Source organism: Propithecus coquereli, unplaced genomic scaffold (genome assembly GCF_000956105.1).
Source record: "Propithecus coquereli isolate 6110/MARCELLA unplaced genomic scaffold, Pcoq_1.0 Scaffold328, whole genome shotgun sequence".
Taxonomy (NCBI): domain Eukaryota; kingdom Metazoa; phylum Chordata; class Mammalia; order Primates; family Indriidae; genus Propithecus; species Propithecus coquereli.
The window spans coordinates 3,076,135-3,093,923 of NW_012148930.1; the positions used below are offsets into that span (position 1 = coordinate 3,076,135).

Sequence of the window (17,789 nt, forward strand, 5' to 3'; positions counted from 1 at the left end):
GGCTTAAAACATCCCTGCCATATAATAATAGTATGTAAGCTATAATCGTTATTAGTAGATACCTACAATTAAAATAAAAGCCAAGACGTTATTTATCAAGGGCATTGCTTGTCAAAACGATCAATTATGAATTATTGGGAATGGCAGGTTTCTTTTGTCTGCCTAGTTTCGCTCCGGTATCCTGAGGTAAGAAACAGCATCTCTATGTGCTGAGCCCCTGCTATGGTCAGTCACTAACAATAAGCACGTTCACACGAACTATGAATTTAATTTGCTTTACATTTCCCCCATTCAGCCCAGGAAACCGCGAAAGTAAAGCTAATTAATATAATTCTGGGCAAGGGTATATTCTATGAGAAGTCACTTAAAATCAATTTTTGCTTACTCAACAATTTTACCTGAGGTTGTGCCGGGCAACCGCCATGATCACCACATTTACTGTGGAAATGCTGTTACTCTCGTCCCTTCAACACAACCTGCTCACAAAATCTAAAAGCTGATTTCATTTCTATGCCTCGGGTTTCAGGTGGTCGCCAGGGTTCCTCTACCGTTGGCGCCAGATCAGCCAAGAGCGATTGGCAGCCCGACGCAATCGTTTAAATAAGGCGTTGCTGTCTCATTGGCCAGGGGCTGCTGCTCATTGATTGGTCCCCTGATGAGGAAGGCGGTGCCCGGAGGTGCCCATTGGTGGAGGCGGGAAGTTTAAACAGAGGCAAAGCGCCATACTTGTTTTCCTCAGGGCTTGTCTCTTTTTTCCTGAGGTGTTGGTTACCGGGAAAGAAAAGGGGGCGAATTCGCTCCCACAACTTTCACAGCCGCCCCTGAGGGGAAGCGGTCAGCCTGGGTCTGGGACCCCTTTCCCCGGAGCAGCCCCGTGCAGCAGGGGAAGGCGGTGCGGGCGGAGCTGGAATCTGCCATGACGACGCGGCGAGCCGGGCGCAGCCGCTGGGAGCTCAGCCCCACCAAGCCGCGGCCGCCGGCGGGGCTGCGGGGCTCCGCGGCCGAGGCGGAGGCGGCCTCCCCGCCGGTCCTGTCCCTCAGCCACTTCTGCAGGTCCCCTTTCCTCTGCTTCGGAGACGTCCGCCTGGGGACCTCGCGGGCCCTGCCGCTGGCCCTGGACAACCCGAACGAGGAGGTGGCCGAGGTGAGGATCTCCCGCCTCCCCGCCGCGGACCTGGGCTTCAGCGTGTCGCCGCGCCGCTTCGTGCTGCAGGTGGGTCTCGGCGGGGGCGGCCGGGCCGACGCTCCCCTCTCCTCTCTCTTTCCCTCGCCCTCCTCTGAGGATGAGACTCAGAAAAGAAACCAGAAGAGACCCCTAGAGAATAGCGGCGATTCCCGTTCAATCAGTAACTGCGCGGCCCTGACCCGCACGTTCGCGTTCTCTGCAGGCCGGGCGGCAGCCGCCTGGGCGGGGACAGCGCGTCCACTCGCGCACCTGCAGCGTGTTCGGAAGCGTTCTTGGTAGACTTCTCTGTTAAACTGACAAGCATTTTTGATAGACTTCAGGCGTTGTGAAATACTCCTGCAGTCCTAAATTAATAGATGGCACTTTTGAAAAACATCTTTTAAAAAGTTGACAGGAGCCCATTGGTTGCCCAGAGCAGCTTTTTTTGATTGCTTCCTACCAGCCACCTTAATATGCATTTTAGTTTCCGTGCGTATCCGTAGAGTCAAGGTAACTACTTTTTCTGGTGAAACTGTGAGCTCTGTTTTGGCTAAACGTCTGCAGCAGAACCCCCAAAACCTGCTCAGAGCTGTTTTCCATATGCATGGGTAGTGCGTATGCACACGTCAGTGTCCTTTTTTTCCTTTGCTGTCAGTGTCGTTTTAATGGTGCATCAAATTTAATTTCATAAATGTTTCAAGAACCTCTCCCAAAGCTTTTACTGGCTTGCGTTGGCCGGAGTAGAGCGGATCCCCAGCGTGAAAAACCGGAGAATGTATGTTCTTGTTTCGGCTGCTGTGGGCTTTTCCTGGAGTAGAGCCCCTGAAAGTGAGAAAGCCATGAGCTGAGGGCTCTGAGCTGGTCTGCGAATAGCCGCCAGGCAGCGACCCGAGTTCCCTCCACTGTGTGTCGCCAGAGGTTCTTCTGGACTTCAGAACCGCCTGCCCCGCCCCTCTGCTTCACGAATCCCTGCCTGCTTTTTTCCCTTCGGAAAGATAGATTTCTTTCCTATTTGCAGAATACTCTAACTTACTCCTTTTGTTACAATGTGAAACTACATTGTGTTTTTAGAATGGATTCTGTTTTCTAGAGTAAAAATTCACTGTTTTTATTTTTTAAAACCAGCTGTTTATGATGTCATAGGGTTTCTCCTTTAAAACAGAACTTGTTTCCCCTGAAAAATGACAGTTTGTTTAGTGATGTCAGGGTTTTGCATTTGGCGGATTCTATCATCCTGCCAGGGTTTAGGGTGTAGATGTTAAAGTCTGAACTCCGATCAGACTGGCTGGGTTCTAATAACTGGCTGTCTGGCTTGGGCAAAGCTTTCTGGACGTCAGTTACTTCATCTGTAAAATGTGCATAATTGTAGTGCCTGCTTCCTGGGGCTGTGAGCGTTTAAATGAGCGTTTATCTGTACCTGCACCTGTGCCCGGAACGCAGTAACTGTTTAACAGATGTCTGTATGATGGTGTGGACTTCGGAGAAGTTTGTGGGGAAGGAGGAATTTAATTGACCACCTTTATATTTCTTTTTAAATAAAGTCTTCATAATAAAAGATCATTATGTTTGAAAAAGAAATACCGTACATATTTAGGAAGTAGAAATATACAATTGAATTTTTTAAAACCTCTCAAAATGATTTGGAGACTATCTGTCCCGTTGCTTTCATACAATTAAGATTTTATTATAATTTTATTTTCTTGTGAACCCTGTTATTACTAGTGACTTTTTTTTCTTATAATGAAATAAGCAGATAGGGTAGGAAAAATATATTTGATTTGTTAAATGTTTAGGGAATAAAGTATTGGTGACTAACAATTATTCTGTACTATATTCTAAGATGTATAATGTGTTTTGATTATTATATTATTACTATTATAATTATTTAAGATTTATTCTTTTGATTATAGCCTAAAGAAAAAATTGTTATTTCTGTTAACTGGATACCATTCAAAGAAGGCCGAGTAAGAGAGATTATGACATTTCTTGTAAATGATGTTCTGAAACACCAAGCTATATTACTAGGAAATGCAGAAGAGCAGAAAAAGAAAAAGGTAATGTTTTAACCATCCTGTGATTTAACCTAAGAAAATGTTTAATAATGTATAAAAATTATTTTGATAACAGACTTGAAGTAACATAATATTATGTATTTAAAGGTAATATTCAATAGCTATCAACTTAATTGTTATATTTTGCTTATTTTTGCAGAGAAGTCTTTGGGATACCATTAAAAAGAAGAAAATTTCAGCCTCTTCAAGTCATAACACAAGGGTTTCAAATATTCAAAATGTTAATAAAACATTTAGTGTTTCCCCAAAAGTTGACAGAGTTAGGAGCCCACTACAAGCTTGTGAAAATTTGTCTATAAATGAAGGCTGTTCCTCAACAGAAAACAATTCTTTAACACTTGAAGAAAATAAATTACCTATATCACCTATTAGCCCCACTTTCAAAGAATGCCATGGTGACACTTGCTTGCCCCTTGTTATACGCCGATCTACTACCTACTCATCTATTCACATTCCTGAAAATGGAGAATTATTGAAAGAGGAAGGTGCCAACATTTCAAAAGATTTTTCTTTTAATGAGAAAGTCATAACTAAAACTTCCTTTAATTCTATAAATATTAATGGCCAAAGTGAAGAGAATAGTAAACTTATTCTTACCCCAAATTACTCTTCAACTTTAAACATTACACAAAGCCAAGGAAATTTTCTAAGTCCAGATTCTTTTGTCAATAATAGCCATGCAGCTAATACTGAACTAGAGATATCAGATACGTTCATGAAAGATAACTCGAAGCCTGTGCATTTGGAATCAAAAACGGTACATGAAATTTATCGGACAATTTTAAGTCCAGATTCTTTCGTAAATGATAATTATGGACTAAATCAGGATCTACAGTCAGAGTCAATTAATCCCATTTTATCCCCAAATCAATTTGTAAAAGATAACATGGCATATGTGTGTACATCTCAGCAAACATGTAAATTATCACCATTATCAAATGAAAATTCTAAGGTCCTACAATCTCAAGATTCAAGGAAAAGTGAAGTTTTACCGTGTATTCCTGAATGTCAGGATTCAAACTCTCCCAAAGCTATTTTTGAAGAACTTGTAGAAAAGAAGTCAAATCACTACAATTTTACAAAACAAAATCATCCTAAATTTTCTGCAGTTCAAGATATTTCTGGTCAGAGCCATGATAAACAACCTAAGAGACGCCCAATACTTTCTGCTACTGTTACTAAAAGGAAGCCCACCCATGCCAGAGAAAACCAAACTGAGATTAATAAACCAAAAGCAAAAAGAAGTCTCGACAGTGCAGTAGGTGAATGTGAAAAACTAATAAATAATCAAGAAGAGAAAGAAGCTTTTCATTCTTATCTTCCAATTATAGGTCCAGTATTAAGTAAACCTAAGAATTATAAAAATGAAATAACTCCCTCTTTGACGACAGCATCAGTTGCTCGTAAAAGAAAGAGTGATGGAAGCATGGAAGAAACAAATGTGAGAGTTCCAGTCACAGAGCATATGGAGGTGCGAGAGATCAAAAGAATCCATTTTTCTCCCTCTGAGTCTAAAACATCAACTGCTAAAAAACCAAAAAAGGTGAAAACACCCATCTCAAAATGTATTAGCAGCAGAGAGAAATTAAACCTGAAGAAGAAAACTGGTAAGTCTTGTTTATAAAATCTCCCGAAAGTACACTTATAAAGGATGTATTTTCTGTTTCTTTGGTTTAACTTGTACTTTTTATTTACTAATTTGCTTGGTGGAAAATGGGGCAAATGCAGTGTGGGGCTGAATTCTGAGATAGTTGCAATCCTGCCCTTATTTAAGCTTTTGATATTTTATTCAACATGAATTTTCTGCATTAATTTTGATTTTAAAAAATAGTTGCATTTAAATATTTATCCTAATTATTGAGTTTTTTGACGCCCCTCTTAAGTTATACACCCAAAGGAAGTACAGTACTGCATTTGGCCTCACTGTAGTCCAGGCCCTGATTGGAAGGCCCAGTGAAATGCCCGACCACCCGCCACCCCCACCCAACGCCATCAGAAGGAATATGGAATAGACCTTTGCATATTCTGTGCTCCTGGTGAGGTTATTTTCCCTCAGCCTCTCCCCAGTCATAAACTAGGAATGCAGGCAGGGCCGCAGAGCTCTGCATTCCTTTGGGACAAACCTCGTTGTTCCTTCCCTAGTACTCACAGCTTCACCATCACCATTTGCCTCAAAATAGGACTAATTCCAACATGCCCTTTTAACCCAAATTACCTCATTTGATATTCAAGATCCAGGCAGGAAAACCACACTAGTTATTTTACCAGAATTTAAACGAATCCTGGGACTCTTCGGAAATGCACCACACATCTCATTTCTCTTTGAACACCCCTCAATTTGAACCATTTCTTACATCCCTCCAGCTCTTTAAACCCTTCTGTGTACCCTCTGGACTCACTGGCCTTCATCAGCACCTGTGCTTTCCAAACACTCCTTCACTTTGTTACCCTGCTAAACCTGGCTCTCCCCTGAGAGCACTGCTTTCATTGCAACCCTCTCAAGTTTGTTGTATGTGTTTTCTCTCCTACTCTTATCACCTTATGACTCCTGGTGGGATCTTCTTATATCTACTTCTTGTTTTTCATATCAATTTCCAAGCTATCATTTCTCCTTTCTTAAAAACAAGAAGAAAACAACAAAACAGCTTGAAGCTTATTTTTCAGACTATCCTGCCAATGTCCTTCCTTGTTACAGTAGAAGAGTATTCTCTTGAGAGTAGACCTTCTCCAAAACTACTACTATTATGATTTCAAAATCCCTGTAGAAATCCTTCCAATATTCTGAAGTTTTGGTTCCAAGCTACTTAGGCCGTCTTCTAAAAGCATCTCAATCTCCAATCACCAAACTATGATTTCAGCATTTCCCATAGAAGCCCAACTTCAACATTTTCTTAAGCCCTTCCAACACCTACAGTTCTTTAATCCACCACTGTTTCCACAGCCCTCACCTCTGATATGTTCATTCATTCCTTAACTATACTTGGGTTCATCACAATCACTTCATTTACCCTCTTGCTCTTCACTGTACTTGCCCAGCAACTTCCAACCCCTATCCAATCTCGCTGTGCCTACCCTCATGCCTGAAACTTGCTGGTTGGTCTTCATAACCACTAGCCCCAAGTAAGCCCTTAACTCTTTTTTGGCTATATTTTCCGGGTTTATTGACTTTATTGTTTTGCTATAGGCTAGCTCATGCTTTCCCTCTTCTCCCGAACCCTCTTTTTCCTCCTTTCATAAATTAAGCAAAGAAGGCTTCCTAAAAAATAAAATAGGCCAGGTGCGGTGGCTCACACCTGTAATCCTAGCTCTCTGGGAGGCCGAGGTGGGCGGATTGTTTGAGCTCAGGAGTTCGAAACCAGCCTGAGCAAGAGTGAGACCCCGTCTCTACTAAAAATAGAAAGAAATTAATTGGACAACTAAAAATATATAGAAACAACTAGCCGGGCATGGTGGTGCATGCCTGTAGTCCCAGCTACTCGGGAGGCTGAGGCAGGAGGATGGCTTGAGCCCAGGAGTTTGAGGTTGCTGTGAGCTAGGATGACGCCACGGCACTCTAGCCCGGGCAACACAGTGAGACTCTGTCTCAAAAAAAATAAAAAATAAAAAAAAATAAAATGATTCTAGGCAGAGGAACCGCTTCTACAAGGTTTCAGAGGGACTAGGCGCTAGGTTTCAGAATGAGGAATTTCTCCTGAGAAATTTATTTTTAAAATGTTCAAATTAATCTAATATTATGTTGCAATTTAGTCATGTTCCTTCTTTTCACAATTGGCATAGATTTGAGATCCCTCTAAAACAAGGGTAAATAAACTCTAATGGTCCAGATAATAAATATTTCAGGCTCTGCAGGCCATATGTCTACTGCAACCACTCTGCCACTGCAGTGGGGAAGCAGCCAGGACACTGTGCAAATCAATGAGTATCACTATGCTCCAGTAAAATTTTATTCATGAACACTGAAATTTGAATTTCGTGTAATTTTTGTGTGTCATGAAATGTTATTCTTTTAATTTTATTTCAACTATTTAAAAATGTAAAAACTATATTTAGCTCTTGGACTATACAAAAATAGTCAGCAGGATTTTGCATGTGGACCATAGTTTGCTTACCTCTTATGAAGTCTTTGCTTATATGTAGTAGCAGTGTATTCTGGTGTGAAACCTGCTTTTGAGAGCGTGAACTGCTATTCCCATAGGTTATTTGCTGCCATGACTTTTATTGCACTTTCTTTCGTGACACTCAGCATTGTATGAGGCGCCTGGGCCTTGGGAGTCCCCCTGATCTCACTCCTCATCACTTTCCTAGTTAGTTGGTATTAAGGCTTATTGCTTCCACTAGTAAATTAACTCTCCTCTAATTTGTCCCCACTGCCTCTGTTTTAATTTGTCCCACCATATCTAACTGGAGTCTTCGTAATAACTGCCTTATAATTTTCTGTCTCTAATCTTAACCTCATTCATTCCATTGTCCATATTGTTTTCTGAAATATAAATGAGGGCATTACCTCCTTGATTAAAAATTCTTCACTGGCATAGTATGTGCTTCAAAGGGATTAATAGTGCAGGCTACAGAACTATACTGTCCAGGCTCAGATCCCTGCTACTTACTAATGTGTGTGATCTCGACCACATGGCTTAATTGCTCTCAACCCCAATAACCTAATTATATAAATTGTCGGTAGTAATACTACATTTCTCATAGATTTGTTGTGATAATTATGTAAGTAAAAGACTGTGATAGCACCTGGCACAGAGTATTTAAATATTAGCAGCCACTATTATTTTTAATATTGTTGAACTCTTCCCAACCTCTTGTACGCAATTTCTCACGAGTATTCTTTGCACCATCCTCATTTCGGTTCTGTCAATAGACCATATTCCTCAGGCCTAATTTTCATTTCATGAGTTAGCTCAAGTGGATTCCCACCTGGGAAGACTCTTCTACCCTTTTGAAACTTCTTTCCTAGTAGACTGAGAATGACGTAAGGGCTGGGACCTTATCTTTCAAATCTACACATTCTCAGCTAGGTAGAGTCTAGAATAAATGCACACAATAAATTGTAGTTGAATCTAGACTTTAGCTTCTATAGACACAAAATAGATTGTGGTTTATGGTCTGTAACTTCCAGGAGTTGGTTTTGTAGATCACTGAGTTCATAGCACTAGTGCCTGGAGCACAGTAGTTATTAAGTATTTGCTAAATGAATATGATTTTGAGGAACCCAAACTTTATCTTTCAAATCAGCTACCTATTCAGGGACTTTATTTTATTTTTTTAATGCTATCATTGTTTTCTAATTTATTTTAGATTCATTCGTATTCAAAACTCCTCTATCTAAAACAAACAAAAGGACAAAACCCATTGTTGCTGTGGCACAGTCCAATTTGACCTTCATAAAACCATTAAAAACAGGTAAGTGTTTATTATGTTTAAACTCTCAAAGGGACATGGAATGAAGTATTAATTGCATTTCAAATGGAAATGAGTTGTTTTTTTGTTGTTGAATAAAAGCCTGGCAGAATTGTTAAAGTGTGTGATCAAATTACAATTAAGATATTCTATCAACTTCTGTTTGATATGAGAAATAAGACCTAGTATTTAATAGATCAGTAGAGTGACTATAGTTTACAGTAATGTATTATACATTTCAAAATAGCTAGAAGAGAATAATTTGAATGTTTCTAGCATAAAGAAAAGACAAATATTTAAGGTTATGAATATACCAAGTACATGATCTAATCTGTATAAGTTATATGAATTATATGTATCCCAAAAATATGTAAATCTGTTATGTATCAATTTAAAAAAGGTATTATATCGGCCTTTAATGAAATTGACTCATGGTGGTTTAGGATTTTTAAATAACCAAGAAGTATTGCTTTGTTTCTCCCCCTTTTGCTTTGATTGCATTTCATACTCAAAATGCTTTCAACTCTTTCCTGCCCATAATGGAAAAGCAAATATTGTTCAGTCTTTTAAAAATGGTTTTACTAGTAAATATGGCCTTATGTTCTATATTATATAATAATTTAAAGGAAATTTTCTTATGCAATAACCTAATTGTATTCTTAGATATTCCTAGACACCCAATGCCATTTGCTGCAAAAAACATGTTCTATGATGAACGCTGGAAAGAAAAGCAGGAACAAGGATTCACTTGGTGGCTAAATTTTATATTAACTCCTGATGACTTCACTGTAAAAACAAATATTTCTGAAGGTAAACATTAAATGTTGAAATTTCATAATTCTCTTATTTTAAAAGACCAAATTTTTAACATGATTTGTCACTAATTATACATACTTTATTTATTATATAGTAGATAATGGTATGTTTCACTGGTGCATTGGCCTAAATACTAAAGGTTGTGTAGTTAAGAATTTTTACCTACATAGATTTACATACATAAATTTTCTGTACCAAAAGTACTGAAATGTACTTTTTGTTCCTTATTTTCTCTCATCAGCCAATGCATCAGTCCTGTGTGGTTTGCCCATTTGGGGTTTATTGTCTCAGTTTAAGAAGTATGTGGGAAAGCTATAGGATTATGAGCAATCTGAAAACCAATTCATATGAGGAATTTTTAGAACTTCAAACATTTAAAAGTTTTTCTTCTAAAAAAGAAGAACTTTTGTGAGGTCTTGCACATAGGTTATAGGGATTAATTTCAGCTCAAGATAAGAAAAAATTCTAATAAACATTTAATCTGTCAAACCATCACATAAGCTATCTTTTAAAGTGGTTGTTTTTCCATTGTTGCAGTGTTCAAACAGATACTGGTTTGTATTTGTCAGAGAAGCATGTATAGAATTTCTACATTGGTCTACATTTGGATTAGATGATCTCTAACATCATTTTTATTTTTCTCAGAAGGAAGCAAAGCCCAATTTTTAGGTCTTTTCTTAAGAGAAAATGTGTTTTATAAAAAATCGAATTACATTTCAAAATTGTTTTTTAAAAATCACATTCCTTAGAAGCTTGACTTAGTAATTTATAAAGAGGTGGAAACAGAAACCAGTTAGAAGGTTATTTCATTAGTCTGGGTTGGAGATGATAATATTTGAACTTGCGTGATGGTGGAGGTGGTAAGTAGTTAGAATTAGGATACATTTTACAGGTGGAGATAACAGGTTGCAATGACAGATTGGCCTAAGATACTTAGTGAACCACAATGCCTTTATTTTGAGATAACAAAGACTAGGAGGAGTAAGCCTGGAGCAGGGGAGCGATGGATTGTTTTCACTGTCTTAAGTTGCATTTTATTGCTGGATTTAAGACTATATAGAGACATTGTTTAACCAGAAACATTCTTCCTTTTGTTTTTATCCAGTAAATGCTGCTACTCTTCTTTTGGGAGTGGAGAATCAACATAAAATAAGTGTTCCCAAAGCACCTACAAAAGAGGAAATGTCTCTCAGAGCTTACACTGCTCGGTGCAGGTTGAATCGATTACGTCGCACAGCATGCAGTTTGTTTACTTCTGAAAAAATGGTTAAAGCTATTAAGAAACTTGAAATTGAAATTGAAGCTAGGCGGTTAATTGTTAGAAAAGATAGACACCTCTGGAAAGACGTGGGTAAGAAGATTGTAGAAATTTTGAGGTTAACTCTTTAAAAACACGCTAGAGATTTTGTATTTCTTTTTGTTTCCAGCCTTATTGAGGTATAATTGATAAATAAAAATTGTCTATTTTTAAGGCGTACGACATGATGTTGACGTGTGCATACGTTGTGAAATGGTAATCACAATCAAGTACACACCCATCTCCTTAGAGTCACCTTTTTTTTTTTTTTTTACTGTGTTTGGTGAAAACATTTAAGATGTACTCTCTTAGCAAACTTCAAGCATACAATACACTATTATTAACTGTAGTCATCATACTATACATCAGCTCTGCAGAATTTATTTGTCCTACGTAACTGAAACTATACCCTTTGACCCATCTATCTCCAGTCTCCCTAAATCCCATCCCCTATCGACCACCATTCTCTCTGCTTCTATGAGTTTGACTTTCTTAGATTTCACATATAAGTGAGATCCTACAGTGCTTGTCTTTCTGTGCCTAGTTTATTTCACTCTGCATAATATCCTCCAGGTTCATCTATATTGCCACAAATGACAGAATTTCCTTTATTTACTGCATTTTCTTTATCTATACATTTGTTGATAGACACTTAGGTTGACTCCTTGTCTTAGATATTATGAATAATGCTGAAATGAATGTGAGAATGCAGATATTTGTTCTAGATACTGATTTCATTTCCCTTGTATATACACCCAAGAGATTTTGTATCTCAAAGCTAAATATACATGCTTTTAGCTTTGCTGCCTAAAATCTCACATACTTAAATATGATCACATGTATTTAAGAATAGGAGTATATGCTTCATTTAAAGTATTTCATATAAGCAATTATCCTTTTTTGCACTGGTATAGTCTCCATAACCTTGTATTTATTGTCTCTATTTGATTAGCAGTTTAAGCTTACTTTTGACATGCATTTTAGGAGAACGCCAGAAAGTCCTGAACTGGCTATTGTCATATAATCCTTTGTGGCTTCGAATTGGCCTAGAGGTAAGCATGCGTTTCACGTTTTGAAAATAACATTTTTTTGTGATATACTTTTAATAGAATAGACTCATTAATAAAATGGGTTCTACTTATAAAGGTTATAAAGTCATTATTTTAGCTTGATTCATTTTTCAGTATAAAATGTAGGTCCGTTAGTAAATGCTCATTAGGTAAATAGGCCATGCTATTATATATCGTTGCCTTATTGTTAAATATCAATTTATTGCATAGTCTCCTAAATATATATAATTTGGTGCTGGGTGTAATGACAACTATAATAAGCTTATTTTTGAACATTTACAAATGAAAACACTAGGCTGTTTTAAATACATTTTCTAATTTAATCCTCTTTAAAACCCAGTGAGGTTATGTATTATTATTTCTACTTCACCAACAAAAATGAAGCTTAAATGTTAAGTGACTTGCCATAGGTCAATAATTGGTCAGAATTTGGACCTATATCAGTCTGATGCCAAAGCCCAACCTTGTAAACCATTTTGACAGAGTACTACTCATAAAAATGTCATCAGGATTTGAGTTATTTACATAGTACCTGGCTTAATAATATCTAGAATGTTAAAACTAACAGAATTAGAAAGCTACTACTAGTAGTTAGTTGGCTGTTAAAAATAAGCTTTTATTAAAAAAAAAAATGCCCTCTGTGCTTTCCTTTCCTTTGGTCTTTCACTAGTATGCTTTTACATTTTTTCTAGGTTTTTTTACCTTCCTAATGTGGGATTTCCAATTATTATTTCAATTTATTCCAAGTTTTAGAATAGAAGAGTCTTTGGGGTTGAAAGGGATATTTGCAATAATCTGGTTTGTATGTACCAACAAACTGAGGCTCAGAGACAACAAATAATAAGCTTACTATGGTCACACAGCTTAACAGTATCATTTCATGTTCCAGTTTTGGTGTGCTTTCTCTTCTTGTAGTCAGCAAATAACATATCAACTGGCTCTGCTTCACCTGTCAAGTAATTCTGGAACCTCCGTTGAACTAGAGCCTCCATATCTTGAGACATGGCTTTTTTGTGGTGAAAGTTAAAAGCAAGAGTGTTAGGTAGAAACTTGCAGTGCCTTTTAAAATTTAGATGTAGTACGCATCACCTCCACCCATATTCCGTTGGCCGAAGCATATTGTCTGGCCAAGCACAAACAAGGAAACTAGGCAAGAATATATTAACCTCCCATAAGAGTTACAGCAAGTCTATGGTATATAGTATGGATGCATACATTTTTTTTTGCAAGGAATGGAGGGGTGAATAATTGTCAACAATAAAACATTCTACCTCACCACCACACCTTAGGATTCTGTAAATGGACCTTTGAGAATTTTAAGAAAGCTTCAAAGGCCAAAAAAAGGTAAATAAAGATGGATTTCTCTATTTTGGTAGGTATTAATACTTTTCTATACTGTCATTGCTATATTCAATGTAAGGTTGCAGAATATAATTTGATATGTTTTTAGTTTTTTCTAATTGCTTTAAAAATTAATAATCATGTCGATGTTAAACTAATTTTATATTTAAGTCGTTGGTTATAAACAGATCCGAACTTCCCAAATTATTACCTTAGATGGTTTGCAGATGGTTTTCTACCTGTTAACCATTAGAAAATTTTGAATATTTCGATTTCTGTCATATCTTCATGATATACTTAATGGGACAGTTATAAGTAAATTTAAAAAACATGGCTATATTTGATAGTTCTTTAACTTAAATGAAAAAATTAACATGGAAATATGCTTGTCAGATGATTAAGAATTTATCTTAGTGCTGAGATTTGTCTTTTTTCATTATGAAGGATACTATGTATGCTGATAAGTGCATAAAGCATATATGTACAGTTTAAAGAGATTATTTAGCAAATAACCCTATCACTCCCATGCTATTTAGGAAATGGAACATGGCCAGTTACTGAGAAGGTCATTGTCTGCCCTTCCCCAATCACATCCTTTTGTTCTTAGACATAGCATGATCCTGACTTTGGCTTTAATTTCTTCTTTTTAGACAATTTATGGGGAACTCATATCTTTGGAAGATAACAGTGATGTCACAGGGTTGGCTATGTTTATTCTGAATCGCTTACTTTGGAATCCTGTTATAGCAGCTGAGTATAGACACCCCACTGTTCCTCATCTCTATAGAGACGGTAAGTATTTCCGCCTCTGCTGCGTGCTCTCCACACTATACATAAATGGCTTCTTGTCATTCATCTGATTTCTACTTGCATTTTGCTTTCTCAAAAAACCCAATCTAGATAGGTCTCTATTTCCACTACTATCCCTTCCCTTCTCTACCCTCATTATTCCCCATCATTTCCTTCATCACTATTTATAATTATTCTTTCCTGTTAGCTGTCTCTACCTCTCCCCTGGTTGTCCTGCGGGGATCATATTTATTACTGTACATCTGCCACCTAGGAAGGTCCTGCATACAGTAGGTGTTCATTAAATGTTTTTTGAGTGAGACCAACTAAATCTCTTGATGCCTCTGTGCCTGTTTCCTCACCTACGAATTGGAAATATTAAACGGTACCTGTCCCGCAGAGTTATTGTGAAGATTAAATGGATTCATACATGTAAAGCACTGAGAAAAGCACATCAGATTTTATTTGTGCTTCCACATTTCTTTTTCAACTAGCACATTATTATTATTGTCACATTTTAAGGTGAAACCTGTCTTTGACAGGTTAACTTGTTATACTTTTCACTTTATTTAAGGTCATGAAGAAGCTTTGTCCAAGTTTACATTGAAAAAGTTACTGTTGTTGGTCTGTTTCCTTGATTATGCTAAAATTTCCAGACTTATTGATCATGATCCTTGCCTCTTTTGTAAAGATGCTGAATTCAAGGTATAGTTTTCATTTTATGCTTTATATTTCATATTTCCCGTTTAAGAATTTTGCTTGCTTTTATGATATATTTTCATTTTAGAAAAAAATATTAGTTTCCAAAAAACAACACTCTGGAGTAGAACAGGGATGCCTATCTAGTAGTGAGTCCCATCAGTAATTTTAACTGTGCCTGATTTTTGTGGGTTTACCCTTCAGCAGCACATCGTCCTTACTCTCAATGCTGACTTGAGAATGAATAAACTAGTCTTCTGAGGAATTAATTTTAAGGGAAATTTCTTTCCTAATTTTGATGTAGTATATTATCAAATTAATGCCAGTTTTTGTAGTTATGAGCAATTTTTAACAAGGTCTTACATTGGAAATGTATGAAAGTTGCATTATTACTGTATGGTATGAAACTGACAATTTTTTAATACTGCTATTAACTTTTTTTATGTACAAAATGATTTGAAGGATTTTTTATTATATCCAAAATTATAATATTAGAATATAATACCTGCAACTTGTTTCTTTATAGGCTAGTAAAGAAATTCTTCTGGCTTTTTCACGAGATTTCCTAAGTGGTGAAGGTGACCTTTCCCGTCACCTTAGCTTATTGGGATTACCTGTTAACCATGTTCAGACACCATTTGATGAATTTGATTTTGCTGTTACAAATCTTGCTGTAGACTTACAGTGTGGAGTGCGTCTAGTGTAAGTATAAAAAATAGAATTATTTTGCTTAATGGAATGGACTAAAATTTTCTGGAAAACACCTTTTTTTTTGTAATTATACAATCTTTCTTATTCTTTCATGAAGTAGAATATATTTAGGGTTAAAAAAATTGGAATTTCTTTTTCAGAAAAATGGTATGTCAATTTTATGCCCAGAAACCTTGTCTCCTATCCACACTTTTTTTCCTGCTGGTGTGTGACTACGATCTGGATAGGAACTACTGATGTCTCAGAATAGAAGCTGAGAAGAGCTGTAAACTAATTAAAATTATCAAACATTTATAATAACACTTTATGTTGACAGTGGTTTCTTGAGTTCCATATCATTCGAAACAGTTTTTAATAGTATTGACCTTGTTTTACATATGAGGAAAATAAGATGAAGTGGTAGAATAGATTGCCCAAGTTTTATACATTGGAATTGGGATGTAAACTCGTGAAGTCTGACTTCATATTATACAGTATTTCCTCAATAACAAACTGAAGTGCTGAAAATCAGCTTTGGTATGAGTAACGAGGTGCCAGTTTTTGCTTTGAAAGGAATGGCCTTTAGCACGTTACTGTGGTTGGCCTCTTTAGGATATCTGGATATACTCATTTTGTTTCTAAGGAACTCTCCAATATATGGTATATCCTTATCAGGGAAACACTTTTGGAGTCAAGGAAAGAGATTTCTTTGAAGCAAAGATAAGGTTTTTCTCTGTATATTTAAGAAGTTGTTGAGCCTCAAAACAGCCAGTTAAATTGAAATATGGGAAGCCCAAAATTAGCGGCCCTAATAAAATGTCTCTGCTACAGTAAAGCTTACTGAACTCTTTACCTGGCCCTGGTACATTCTTGTCAGATTTTAAATTGTTTGTGTGATAGCCAGAATATCATAGCAATCTTCATGCTAAAATTCATGCTAAAAACTTACCTGAACAGGAAAGAAGTTATTTGGATGTGCTTATTAATTTCTTTGTTTTGACAAGAGATATCTTTAGGGTGCAAACTAAAAACCTTATCCCTGTGTCGTGGATACCAGTTAGGGAACTATGAATATTTAAAGAAATATGATAGAAGAGAAAATTCTGTGACAGAGATGTCTTCAGATATTTGAACAGCTAACTTATGTTAAAAGGCAATTAAGTTTATTAATTACCAAGCAAAATAGCTGTGTATGAACAATGAATGTTTCAAAATGATGAGTATTGGTTTGATATAAAAACTTGCTAATAATCAGACACATCTTTAGGAAGAAACCAGTTCACAGTGTTGGAAGTTTCAAGCAGAGGTCAGAGGACCGCTTGGCCAAAATGGAAGAATTCTTTAACATTTACAAGGAAGAGATCCGTAGGGTTTTATGAATCTCCAGTTTTTCCAAAAACAACATAAATGTCACTTGCTTCCTTCTAAGTTAAATTTCTGTGAACATTCTTTTTTCTTGATCCACTATACTTACAAGTTAACAGTCTTTTGAACATTACTACAGCTTTCTCTCACTTGAGCAGTTTCTTTACAGGCTAAGATCATTTGCTGAAAATATTTCACATATTATTTTTATATTTGATTAATTTGTTCGTTTCATAAATTCAAGCCACCACATCTATTTTCTGGCCAATAGGAATTCATCTTTTAAGACTTTTTCCTCTTTCCAGAAGTAGAGACTGGTTTAATGTTTAGTGCCATTTTTCCACCAAGAAAGACTTTTTTTTTTATGCTTTTACAAGAGTTGCTGAGGACTTAGCATTGTTAGATGTTGTTGTTATGTAGTTGGTTAGGAATTCTCAATAGTTAAGAGATCGATCTCACATACCAAATTCCTGTTTTGTTCAGTGTCAGCAAAATGACTGTTTTATAGATCTTTGAGGTCATTTTGGAATACCCGGGGGTGGTTACTCTCTCTACTAATGCTGACAGTGATGAGTTGGTTATACTGTTGCAGAAACATATCTGACATTGATTGTGTGGTTGGCCTAGAATGATCTTAAGTCTCTCTTTAACCTCTAAAAGTATGGTTCCATAAATGTTATTATTTCTGCCAGCTTTTAATTATATACGATAATCAGTTAGGGCTTGCTTTTTCTGGGAAAGTATCAACTATTGTCTAGTGGATAAAACACTAGTAACCTAAATGGTATTAGGGGTTTGAATTCTAATTCTGGTATACATATCTTTTTTAGGTAAGCATTCAAATATTTTTATAGTAATCTGCTGTGTGTGTGTATATATACACATACACACAAGAATGCCTGTGGAAATCGATAGAATTGAATTTTAATTCTCTTATTCTGTCATTATTAGCAGTATGAACATGGGCAATTTACTCAACTTCTCTGAGACTTGGATTCTTCATGTGTAAAAAATGGACTAACAATACCAGATTGTGGGATTTACTATGATGACTAAAATTAAAAAAAGAAAGCACT

The 17,789-nt window shown here is 36.6% G+C and overlaps 1 protein-coding gene across 2 annotated transcripts in view; it reads left to right on the plus strand.

The window, feature by feature from the left end:
- The first annotated feature begins 683 nt into the window (after window positions 1-683).
- Window positions 684-17,789, plus strand: part of ASPM (asp (abnormal spindle) homolog, microcephaly associated (Drosophila)) — a 48,436-nt gene continuing 31,330 nt past the window's right edge. For both annotated transcript variants that reach the window (XM_012650454.1, XM_012650455.1), the window contains exons 1-10: window positions 684-1,213; window positions 3,076-3,219; window positions 3,377-4,844; window positions 8,545-8,649; window positions 9,310-9,456; window positions 10,568-10,813; window positions 11,744-11,811; window positions 13,821-13,962; window positions 14,534-14,664; window positions 15,185-15,360. In XM_012650454.1, coding sequence (XP_012505908.1) covers window positions 917-1,213; window positions 3,076-3,219; window positions 3,377-4,844; window positions 8,545-8,649; window positions 9,310-9,456; window positions 10,568-10,813; window positions 11,744-11,811; window positions 13,821-13,962; window positions 14,534-14,664; window positions 15,185-15,360 — 2,924 coding nt within the window. In that variant the 5' untranslated portion in view covers window positions 684-916. The remainder of the gene's footprint in view (window positions 1,214-3,075; window positions 3,220-3,376; window positions 4,845-8,544; window positions 8,650-9,309; window positions 9,457-10,567; window positions 10,814-11,743; window positions 11,812-13,820; window positions 13,963-14,533; window positions 14,665-15,184; window positions 15,361-17,789) is intronic.